Source organism: Phoca vitulina, unplaced genomic scaffold (genome assembly GCF_004348235.1).
Source record: "Phoca vitulina isolate PV1807 unplaced genomic scaffold, GSC_HSeal_1.0 scaffold24, whole genome shotgun sequence".
In the NCBI taxonomy this organism is placed as follows: Eukaryota; Metazoa; Chordata; class Mammalia; order Carnivora; family Phocidae; genus Phoca; species Phoca vitulina.
In genome coordinates, this window is record NW_022589727.1 from 16,311,987 (window position 1) to 16,324,718 (window position 12,732).

Here is a 12,732-nt window from a genome sequence, read left to right on the forward strand (position 1 = left end):
TTCTTTCCTGGGAAAAGGTTATATAATTAAATTTTATATCAAAAGCTCACTAATATAAACAGAAGATACTATTTTAATTTTGAAAAGTTACTTAATATATGGTCAGAAACAAACCCTAGTTTATTCTAAACTGCTCTAATATCAAAAAGAAGATAATTTTCCACTAGTTTGAACCTCTTTTTAAGAAGTCAGTATTCGTTTTTTTAACTTGGTATTGTTAGATATTGCATGTATGGTCGTAACAATTTTTGTGAAATGTAATGTGGTATTGCTGTGTGTTTGTGTATCTGTGTGTGTGTATAAGAATAGTTAAAAGTATCTCAAATGCCAGAGCATGGGAGGGGAATCTACAGGTGAGAAATAATCTCTTTTTGATATCAGATTAGAAAGAAAGCCTTTGATGACCTAGAGAACAAATTATTTACCTCTTGACTGGTTGTGGTTTTTCAGGCCCACCACAGCAGTACTCAGGCCAGGAAGACTATTATGGGGACCAATACAGTCATGGTGGACAAGGTCCTCCAGAAGGCATGAACCAGCAATATTACCCTGATGGTAATCTCTCCTAATGTTAATTTTCCCATTTTCTATCCCTGCCCAAGATTAATGTAGATAGCTGTTCAAAACATTTTAATGAGGCTGAAGAAACTAACAATAGGTTTCTTCTAAATTTAGAAACACTTTAATAATCTAAAGCACCAGTGATCGCATTAGTTTATAATCCATTTCAAAGTATATTTTGTTTATATATTCCATATTAGTACCATCAGGAATCACATTCTGTCATTGGAATCCCTTCTTCTATAAAAGAGGATCCTTTTATGTTTCAAATTGTTCATTTGAACCAAAGCAAATGTTACTTACTTTTTTAATAACTGCTTTATTGAGATAATTCACATACTATAAAATTCACCCATTGGTTTACTTTTATTCATGGTATAAATACATGGAAGATCTAGTTCTTGAGTATTTTTCCAGATTTTATCATTTTAGTTAACGTTAAGTACTTCTCAAAGAACTGTGGTTTATATACATTAGCATTTGCATCTGAAAAAATTTGGAAGGTATATTATATCCATGATACAGCTGTGTATAGAGTTGGTAGGATAGGAAAAGCATTTGGAAACAAGATTTTAATTTTAATTATTTAGTTTAATGGTATTTTTTTTTTAGTAGGAAGGTGGCTTGTGAAAAAGTGGTCACTAAAGATGTACTGCACTTGGTAATGACCCAAGCATAAGTAGGCTTTCACTGTATAGTTCTTTCAGTTTTTCTGTATGTTTGAAAATTTTATGATACATTGTTGAGGAAAAAATATTCCAAACATATAAAACTGTGATAAATTAGAGGTAGCTATTCACATAACAGTATGATTTATCTTATTATGAAAGGCTTTGTCAAAATCTTCATTTATCCAGTAAGCTCCCTTGGTATATTTAAGGTAAACTACTTAACAGAGGAACTTGGAGAAACTAAAAATTAAAAGCTAAAGTGTTGGGACTGTTGACTCAAAGCTAATGTAGACTAGTTAAGAAGATATAATCTGGTGTATTTAAAAAATCATTTAGCTTGCCATTTTTTTGTTAATGTATAAAGCATAAAGGTATATCGGTATAAGGACTTTGGTTTTTACTGAAGAGGCTCTGCCTATATAGGCAGGGCATTCACTCATCTGTAGAATTTTGCATATGATAATTGTTCGTTAGTGATAGTGATATATATGGATATTTCTTGTTAGAAAATGACATCTTTTTTAAATCTCAGGTTTTCTTGCCCTGAATTAGTCAGCATGTTGGAGTTTTTTTTCATTTTTCTTTCATATGTAGATACTATATTAAGATTTTTTTTTAAATGAAAAACTTCAGTAGGTTTATAGACTGTGGGTATTTTAAAGAAGTGAAATCTAGTTTGTCAGATTTTATGTATTAGGAAGTCTGAAAGTAAATGTTGAAAGTAAACAGTAGTTTTAATTTTTAAAATGGATTTTACATAATTGAGATGAATTTGATATTGTTATTTTCGTCCTGAGTATTTTCTGAAATGTGAAATGTGTATTGTTGCAAATATGACCTTTCTACTTAAAATAGATAGATATGTTATTTTTATGTATATCAGATCTTTAAGGTTATGTAAATTATTTATCACATCAGGCAGGGGATTTAAAAATCTAAATGGTATCATTTTTGCATAGGTGTATATTAATAATTTTTCTGATATTTACGTAGAGTATTCCATTTATAACAACAATTTTCTTAAATAGCATTGGATATTTTCTTACTATCATTCAGATATTTATGCCAGTAAATACGTAGATAGGAGTTGGCAAACTTTTCTCGGTAAAGAGCCAGAGAGTAAATATTTTAGTCTTTGCAGGCCATATGGTCTTGGTCTCAACTACTGAACCGTTGTCATAGCATGTAAACCGGTATAGAAAATGTGAATAGGCATGCCTGTGTTCCAGTAAAACTTTATATACAAAAACAGGCCACTGGCCATATTTATACTGCAGGCCATAGTTTGCCAACCCTTAATGTGGATATTTATGAGGTGGTTTGGGAACGTTGGAATCCTAGAACACTGAATATAACATTTATTCATAACTGTATTCCTCTTCTTAATTAGGTATTCTTTTAAAATTTAGTTTAGATTTTAGCTAACTGAAACGTTATTTCCTGCATTCTCTTAGTGCAACTTAGTTCAAAGAACTAGACTATTGATTTTCATTAAAGTCCAGTCATAAAATTTATTGAGCCTTAAAACTAAAGGTGTGCCCTAGTACTTGACACAGTATTAATTTTTCGAAGGTGTATGTTCATGATACTCTAGAAATATTTTCTAAAGGCTTCTAGAATGGTAGCATTGAGCAATAATATTGTATCTGAAAATATAAGATACATATACTTTATGCAAGTAAATAGATTGTGAAAAATTTGTTTCAGTTTCTTTCAGGGGAAAAAACTTATGGAGCTTTTTTATATTTTGCATTGTTTTAGCATATGCTGTGGAATTGGCGACCAGCAGAACAGGTGTTTGACAAAATGTGATAATTGCTTTCTTTGTTCATTCTAATTCAAGTTATTTACATGTGAAAGGCCTAGATGCTTTCATTCTCTTTTTTAAAAAAAATTGAAGATAAAGTTTTTTTCCCCCCTTGATGAGGATTATCAGTTAAGACTAAGTGTAATGTTTCTAAAATTACTGTTTTTTGCTTTTAAGAAATTTGCACGTTATCTCAATATGAAAACAATCACATTGGTAAATATTTGGCTAATGCAATTGAAATTATTTTTTATGTATTTCCATTTCTTTTTCTTTTTTTCAATTTTATCTGAAAGTTTAAATATATTTAGGGTTTTCACTCAGTGGCCATTAACGTTTCTTCCTGTCTCTTGTCGAATTGATGTAGGTCATAATGATTACGGTTATCAGCAACCGTCGTATCCTGAACAAGGCTACGATAGGCCTTATGAGGATTCCTCACAACATTACTACGAAGGAGGTATCTATATACCTTCACACACATACACATATATATCCCCTTCTACAGGAATGCAAATTCTTGCATAAGACAACTTCTACCCATGCAAAGCTCTTGTAGAATACTAGTTGCTGGCTGTCTTGAAAGTTACAGGGAGCCCAGAACATTCAAAATAATTTCCTTACAAATATTTAAAATGTATAACCATGACTTTCCATTTCTAACAACAATAAAAAGACTAAAACATTTACAAATAATTTTTCCTCAGTGGAAATTTTCTATTTGAACACAAATTCATCGATCCAATTTTTTTTTCTTGTGTGTGTTTACATATGTATAATTTTACATATAAGTATAGTGCCTTTAGGAAACAGCTTGCTGATCTTGTGTAGCTAGTGTGTGCTCTTGTAGCTGTCTTTAATTTTGTCTTTTTTATTTTATTTAGCATAGTCATGATCTTATGACTGTGATGTTCCAGTAAATGTAATGCTCGTATGGCAGAGACGCTGAAAATGCTGCAGTTCAACCTTGCAAAATTGGCTTTAACTGCAGTTTGTTTGGCCGAAATCCTTCTGTTTGGTTTGAGTTTTTTCTTTGTTTTGTTAACTTTCAAAAATCAATATGGCATTTCATTTTGTTCTTGTGTTGTTGGCTATGCATCTTAGAGTAAAAAAGTTAATTAAGCGAACTTCTCAGTTTCTTTCTTCTCTTCTCCAATTATCCTGTAGGAAATTCACAATATGGCCAACAGCAAGATGCCTACCAAGGACCACCTCCCCAACAGGGATATCCGCCCCAGCAACAGCAGTACCCGGGGCAGCAGGGCTATCCAGGACAGCAGCAGGGCTATGGTAATAGCTTTTTGCAGTTTATTTTTGTCACAAAAAATGTGATGATTGCTGTTTTGAAATATTGAAGTGAATATTTAATGTTTATTTTTCTAAGAATTCTTTAGCTCAGTCTATTACTGGAGTGTTTCTTTAAAATGTTTTCCTCAGATAAACTAGTAATCCATTTAAAAAGAAACATAAACTAGAGATGGTTCATTGACCAAAGGTAAGGTATGTAATCAATTTAAAATGAGTTCTTAAATGAATTCTTAAACCTCTTTGGCATTCATGACCACCCAGTAGCTTTGTATGTGCTTGGAAAACTGATGAATTGGGTGATTATTAACCATATCTACATAATCCGCTTAGCAAATTTATTTCTAAAACTAATGACTGTTACTATGAAAAATAACATTGATTTTTAGAGTACAAATGAGATTTATTTGGAATGCATAAAGAAAATATTTTTGTCATTCTTTGGTTAAATAGCAATATACACATCCATAGAGGTGTATTTATTGCTGTTATGTATGTTACAGAGTTTGGGGAAGTGTAGCCATATTTTCTTATTATATACTCACTATAAGATCTAGTAGCTGGATATCTCGCTTTCAATAACTTCATTAGATAGGGAGTGGGGGATGATAAAGACCTGATATCTCGTTCTTAAATTTTAAGCTACTGTCACTACTTTATATATAGGAAAGTGTGGTTCTAATGTTAGAGAAGTAACTGCTTATTAATCTGACATCTTCTCTTGCTAACATGGTCTCTTTTTTACATCAGTAATGTCACTATTTTTATCCATTAGTTTGTTTTTTTTTTTTTTTTAAAGATTTTATTTATTTATTTGACAGAGAGAGACACAGCGAGAGAGGGAATACAAGCAGGGGGAATGGGAGAGGGAGAAGCAGGCTTCCCGCGGAGCAGGGAGCCCGATGCGGGGCTCGATCCCAGGACCCTGGGATCATGACCTGAGCCGAGGGCAGACGCTTAACGACTGAGCCACCCAGGCGCTCCTTTATCCATTAGTTTTAAGCTCTGTGATTACTATGGGCACCTCTCTCTACCTGTCATTGCAAATCTAAGAACCAGGATCAGGCTGAAATTCTCTTGTGCCTTCAAAGTATGCATTAAAATTTAGTCAGGTATTGGGAGCCAGGTATTTCCCCCCAAACTGATAAGTTCTGGTTCCCTAACTTGAGATATGACTTTAGAAATATTCCATGGATTTCTTGTTTTTACAAGGGGACTTTCTTGCTCTTCTCAAGTGGCAATTTTCGTTTCATGACCATCGAAAATCTGTATTTTAAATAAGTATTCTGGTTTTATTGCGTTTACATGAAAACAAATACGGTGTGGTTAAATCAAGTAAATTCATTGATACAAATACTGTCAATGGGAAGAAAGAGTAAATGAAACTGAATATTTTCAATTGAAGTAGTTAAATGCTGTTTTGTTAGACATTGGGAATCCCAAAGAAGTTCCCATTTTGCTTATTCATAGGCTTCTGTTGTCGTACTTTCTTCTAATAGAAAATTTAGAGTTTTAAAAATTGAATGTATAATAATTAAATAAATAATAGACTGATGGAATTTATTTATGCTTGGAAATTTATTCTCTTTTGACATTTTCCTCTGCCATCAGTTTTTTTTTTTTAATGGCAGATTTTGAATGGCTATGATAGAAAACATTTAAGTGTCAAAGCTTTTCAGCTTATGCTTTATAAAGCATTCTTTACAATAGGCAGTAGTGCGATTTATGAAACAGACATATTTGTTGGGCAAGCCAAATTAGTCCCTTGCCATCTCTGGAATTGGAAATCACTCATTTTCATGGGTTAAGTATTAAAGGTGATTGGTACACAGAATATAACTTTTGAAACAAGTTTTTTCACATGCAACCTGTGGCTTTTCAAGTCTTCTTTAGTTTTGGTTTGAAAATATTGTGATAGTAAGTTTACCAATGCAGAACATAAAGCATTCTTTTGGTGATTGCAAATATAAATCTAGAATTTACATGGAAAATTATTCTTTGTGATTTTGGGGGGATTGCAAGTATAAATCTAGAGTCATACAGCTATAAATATCATTGATTCCCAAACTTTATTTAGAAATTATTTCTGTATTTTAATTTGAATCTGCTTCTTGCTTCTTCTTTTATCTGTTGCTTATACTGGTTACTTTCTAGTAGAGGTGTAGATGAATTTTCTTAATACCATAGAATTAACCTGCTTCACAACTCCTGAGTCTCTTTTACTCATTAAAAAAATTTTTTTTTGATGGCTAAGACATAGCTTACTAGTTACCCCGAATCAAAACATCTTGTACATGGTGGCATTCTTACAATATTTCTACTCTTACAACCTGTGGAATTTATTTCAAAAAGTATTTGAGAAGATCAGGATGCCAAACTATCCTTTTTTGTTTAAATATAAAAACATAATAGCATCTAGTTCTAAACCCTTTTGAGAGTTGTGTTTATATCTGGGTTTTTGTTTGTGTTAATTATTTTGCAGGTCCTTCACAGGGTGGTCCAGGTCCTCAGTATCCTAACTACCCACAAGGACAAGGTCAGCAATATGGGGGTTATAGACCAACACAGCCTGGACCACCACAGCCGCCACAGCAGAGGCCTTACGGATATGACCAGGTAAGTTATTTGGCCAACTGTTTGACTGCCCCATTGTTTGTTCAGTCTTCATTAGGGTGTTTTTCACTTGAAGGCTCATTTTTCCCTCCTCCTGTTCATAGCATATGAGTTAACAAAAAAAAAAAATTTACTTTTGAGTCTTTTTCATAGATTGCTAGCAGAGTTGGTCATAGTTACAGTAACATATAAAACATGTCATCTCTGGGCACCAGCATTCATTCATATTCATTCATATTCTCTTTCTCTCCCTCTGGTCTTTCCCCAGGCAGACTTCCTGTAGGTATTACAAACATCATTCTGTATTCTAAGGCTCCTAATTTCTCTGATCTCCCTCATGTTTACTGACCTGTAGTCATCTGGGTCAGTGCTCTTCGTAGTTCTCATCTTGACTTCAGCATATCCACTGCACTTTCTCCACATCATTGATGTCTGTCCTCTTTCAGTTCATATTCACCTCCTGTCTCTGATGCCTTTCATACACATACCCATTATCTCAAGTATTAATAATCTTTATCTCCTGTTCTCTTTCCTTCTATTTTCATATATGTAGAGACGTATCTCATTCTAAGATAACTGTATTCTCTTGAACCTAGGATTTACTTAAGTTCCTTCTTTTTATCAGTAAACTTTCAGACTTAATAATCTGTGCCACATCATTATTTTGTGAATCTTGTTATTATACGCACTCTAAATTATAATGAAAATGATTTATTAAGTTGGCAGTTTCTTTAGATTGATTTCAGTATTGTCTAATGACTTTCTAGTGAGGATAATCTGGTCTGCTCACTACTTAAGCTACCCAAAATAGGTAATTTTTTTTGTACGTTATGCTTCCAAGGCCAGTGTAGATGATCTGGTTGAGGAACAACTCAGTGCAGTACTAATTAAAACTTGAGGGCGTGAGCAGTTCTTTTATCAGTGCTCTCTCAAGCCCACTGCCCCTTGTACTGACACTTCCTATTTCAGTGATAAAGATAAAAGAGATAGAAGAGACTTAAACTAAAGGGGTAAGGACAAATGAGTAATATTTTTTTAAAAAATCCATTAATACTAAATCAAAGGATGAGATAGGAATTTTATTTAAGTTTTAAAAGTGAAAAAGTCTTGGCTAATGACTCAGGGCAAGATTCCTGACGGCAAGGTTTAGGCTCATTCTAATTTACAAGTTAACTGAGCTTCTGATCATTTATCCCCTCAGTCAGCAAATATTTATTAATTTTCTGTATGTGCTGGACACTATATTAGGTCCTAAAGGAGTAAAACAGAATGGTCCCTATGGCTGGTGGAGCAATCTTTTTTTTAAAAGATTTTATTTATTTATTTATTTATTTATTTATTTATTTATTTATTATTTATTTATTTATTTAGAGTGAGGGGAGGGGCAGAGGGAGAGGGAAAGAGAGAGAGAGAGAATCTCCGGCAGACTCTATGCTGAGCGCGGAGCCTGACCCGGGGCTCCATCCCACAACTCTGATGTCATGACCTGAGCTGAAGTCAAGTGTCAGATGCTTAACCGACTGAGCCACCCAGGCGCCCTGGTGGAGCAGTTAAATATCTTGGTCTTTCTTGACTTTACTTTTGACATATTTGACACATATTCCTATTTTCATTCTTGAATGGTTTTGTTTAGCTTCTGATTACTGTGCTTTTTAAATTTCTCTTATACTTCCAGTAATTCCTTCTTTATTTTTTCACTTGCTTCTCATCTTTCTTTTATCCAAATATCAATCCTTGGCTCAGTGTTTTTCTTGGACTCTCTATTCACCCAGTTTTTTATTTTCAGTACCCTCAGCCCACCCTTTGCAACCCAACTTCAGCTCCATTTTTTTCAGCTGTGTATGGAACATCTCTCTTTGGATGTCTTGCTATTTCCATCAACTTTATCATGTCATGGACTGAACTAACCATATTCTCCCTACATGATGTATTTCTAAGTCCCCTAAGCTTAACGTCAGTCATTAAGTAAATGTTTCTTGAGCAATATTTATATGCCAAATACCTAAAATCGGGGTACATTGGGAAATAAGATAAACATAAATTCTGCCTTTGTGAACTTAAATCTAGACAGGATCCAGACAAACAGATGATATAATATAGTGTGAGAAATACCTGGGTGAAGAAAGGCAAGATTTTTGTGGAAGTGGGCTCCTAATGTAGATAATAGAAAAAATGTTCTTTGGGAAGCATTGTATTAGTGTGAGGGCCCAAGGATGAGTAGGTATTAGACAAGTAGACATAGAGGAGGGAGGAGTATTCTAGTCAGAAAGAAGTGTATTCACAAAGGACTAGCATTGAGGTGTGTGGTTGAGTAAAGCAGAAGCATGGGGAGGGAGAGGCAAGATTGGAGAGAGAAGTTAAAGTTTAGATTAGAAAGACTCTTATAAGCCATGTTAGGGGACTTGGACTTTATCCTGACATCATTTGGAGCCTATAAAGGGTTTTAAATGATGCATATAAAATATTAGCTGTGCCTGGCACTTGGTAAACGTATGTGATACTATGTGTGGTATTGTATATATGATAGACATATGATATACTGCCTCTTTTATTATAGTTATTCCACCCCCTGAACCACTTAGGAATTTGGGATGGTACTATAGATAAAGACGTTTGGATAGATGCTAGCCACATCTCCTTCCCCACTAGAAAAGGCTATGAGGAGGGGACCATCTTAGCTACTCTAGTGTTAATAGTCTTTCCACAGTTATCATGGGTTTCACCTTATCTGTATCCCCCCAACCCAAACGCTTGTTGGTCTTTTCATTTTAGGGAAAGTAGTTCACCTCTTCAAGATAGTGAAGGGAATAGAAAACTAATATAGATTCTTAAATCCAACAGTAATATAATTATAGTGGTGGTTTAGGCAGATGACTCTTATAGCAATGTGCAGGATGAACTAAAAGAGGGGGAGAACTGAGAGAGAAATCATTGCTAGAGGCTGTTGCTTCTCCATCATTTTTTCCTATCTCAGTAACAGCAGCTTGATTCTTTCAGTTCCTCAGTTCTGGAGTCATCTTGGCTCCCCTCATTTTTGCAAATCCACATCTTGTCAACCAGCAAATCTCATCACCTCTTCCTTCAAAATCTGTCCAGTATCTAGCTGTTTTTTACAGCCTCCTGCACTTACCCAAGTCAGAGTTCCAACTGTCAGTCACTTGGACTATTGCAATATCTTCCTTGTCTTCCTGCTATTATCCTAGCTCCGCTATAGGATATGCCCCACATAGGACCCAGAATGATCTTTTAAAAACATTAGATGCTTTTAAAGCCACTGCTTAAAGCCCTGTGGTGACTTCAGTCTTATAGTGAAGGCCAGATCTTATTATGACCTACAAAGCCCTATATGACTTGTGCCCCCCCCACCTGTCTCACCACCTCATCTCTGTATTTATAGCTGCCCTCATTCAGTTTGCTTCAGTCACCTTGGCTTGCTTGCTGTTCTCATACACATCAGGCATATTTCTCCCTCAGATCCAGTGTGTGGCTTCGTCACTTTCTTCCAATCTCTGCTCTGATCTGTCACCATGTCATATCAAGGAGTCCTTCCTGGTCTACCTATCTGAAATAGTAACATCCTTGGGGCACCTGGGTGGCTCAGTCGGTTGAGCATCTGATTCTTGATTTCAGCTCAGGTCATGATCTCAGGGTTGTGAGTTGAAGCCCCGTGTTGGGCTCAGCAGGGAGTCTTCTTCCCCTCTCTACTCCCCACCCCGCTCTCTGCCCCTCCCCCGGCTTGTGCCCTCTCTCTAAAATAAATAAATAAATCTTTAAAAATAGTAACATCCTCCATTGCCTTGCTTTATAGTAGCTCCACCCCTTACCCGCAAAGGATATGTTCCGATACCCTCAATAGAAGCCTAAAACCACAGATAGTACTGAACCCTGTATATACAATGTTTTTCTCCAGTCTGTGGCTTCTCCCTTCATTCTTTCAGCATTGTCCTTTGAAGAGAGGAACTTTAAAATTTTTATGAAGTCCCATTTATCAACTTTTTCTTTTATAGATCATGCTTTTGATATTATATGTAGGAAATCTTTACCTAATCTAGAGTCACAAAGATTTTCTCTTAATTCTTTCTTCTAGAAGCCTTATATTTTTAGACTTATACATTTAAGTCTGTAATCCATTTTGAGTTAATTTTTGTAGGAAGCACAAATTAAAGTTTGTATTTTTGTTTTCAAATGGATAGCTAATTTTCTGAGCAGCATTTGTTGCATAGACTGTCCTTTCTCTACTGAATTATCTTTGAACCTTTGCTGAAAATCCTAACTATGCTTATTTCTGGACTGATCTATTTATCAGTCTTTGTGTCGATACCATGCTGTCATTTTACTATAGTTTTATAGTAAGTTTTGAAATTAGATGTTGTGAGTTTTCCAACTATGTTCTTTTTCAGAGTTGTTTAGGCATTTTAAGTTTTTTGCATTTCCATATGAATTTTAAAATCAGCTTGCCAGTTTCTACAAAAAGCCTACTGATACTTTGATGGGGATTGCCTTAAATGTATAGATTTGGAGACAACTATATCTTAATATGATGTCAGTGAGTATTCCATCCTATAAGCATGGCTATGTCGCTTTAAAATTTTTTTCAGCAGTGTTAATGTAGTTTTCAGCATACAGGTCTTACATAGATTTTTGTCAGATTTATCTCTAGGTATTTTATATTTTTGATAATGTAAATTTTTTAAAATTTCAATTTATAGTTGTTAATTGCTGGTTATATAAAAGTATAGTTTATTTTTATTGATATTTTACCAAAACTTTAACATTAACTCATTATTTGTTTGTAGATTCCTTTAAAATTTCCACATAGGGACACCTGGGTGGCTCAGTCGGTTAAGTGTCTGCCTTCGGCTCAGGTCATGATCCCGGGGTCCTGGGATCGGGTCCCGCATAGGGCTCCCTGCTCAGTGGAGGCCCTGCTTCTCCCTCTGCCTGCCACTCCCCCTGCTTGTGCTCTCTCTCTCTCTGACAAATAAATAAAATCTTGAAAAAAAAATTCCTTTAAGATTTTCCACATAGAAATCATGTTGCCCGTGAATAAAGACTATTTTTTTCCTTTATAATCTGAATGCTCCGCCTCCCTCCCCCTTAATCTGTCCCTGCCTTAAAACCTCTAATACGATGTCAAATAGAAATAGTTGGACATCTTTTGTCTTATTCCTAATCTTAGGTGGATAACAATCAGCCTTTCAGCCTTACGTAAGATGTGTGGGGTTTGTGTAGGTGTCCTTTATCAAGTAGAGGTTGTTGCCTGTATTCCTAGTTTGCTGAAAATTTTTATTAGGAATGAATGTTGAAATTTGTCAAATGATTTTTCCTTATATTTTGAAGGAATTATAGCTTTCCTTTTTTAATTTAGTATGTTAAATAATATTCTTTGATATTCAAGAATTTTTTTGATATTCAAGTTTTAAATCAATCTTGCATAGCTAGGATAAACTTCACTTGGTCATGATGTGTTATTATCCTTTTTATATGTTGTTGGAGTTGATCAGCTAAAATTTTGTTAAGAATTTTTGCATCTTTGGGGCACCTGGGTGGCTCAGTCGTTGGGCGTCTGCCTTTGGCTCAGGTCATGATCTCAGGGTCCTGAGATCGAGCCCCATGTTGGGCTCCCTGCTCTGCGGGAAGCCTGCTTCTCCCTCTCCCACTTCCCCTGCTTATGTTCCCTCTCTTGCTGTGTCTCTCTCTGTCAAATAAATAAATAAAATCTTTAAAAAAAAAAAAAAAAGAATTTTTGCATCTATACTTATGAGGGATATTGGA

At 34.8% G+C, this 12,732-nt stretch overlaps 1 protein-coding gene across 2 annotated transcripts in view; it reads left to right on the top strand.

The window, feature by feature from the left end:
* The window catches only part of SS18 (SS18 subunit of BAF chromatin remodeling complex), a 90,022-nt gene that overhangs the window by 58,059 nt on the left and 19,231 nt on the right, over positions 1-12,732 (top strand). Inside the window, exons 7-10 of one of the 2 annotated variants that reach the window (XM_032421253.1) lie at positions 451-555; positions 3,407-3,499; positions 4,207-4,329; positions 6,827-6,960. In XM_032421253.1, the coding sequence (XP_032277144.1) occupies positions 451-555; positions 3,407-3,499; positions 4,207-4,329; positions 6,827-6,960 (455 nt within the window). The remainder of the gene's footprint in view (positions 1-450; positions 556-3,406; positions 3,500-4,206; positions 4,330-6,826; positions 6,961-12,732) is intronic. The other variant, XM_032421254.1, reaches the window with a different exon arrangement.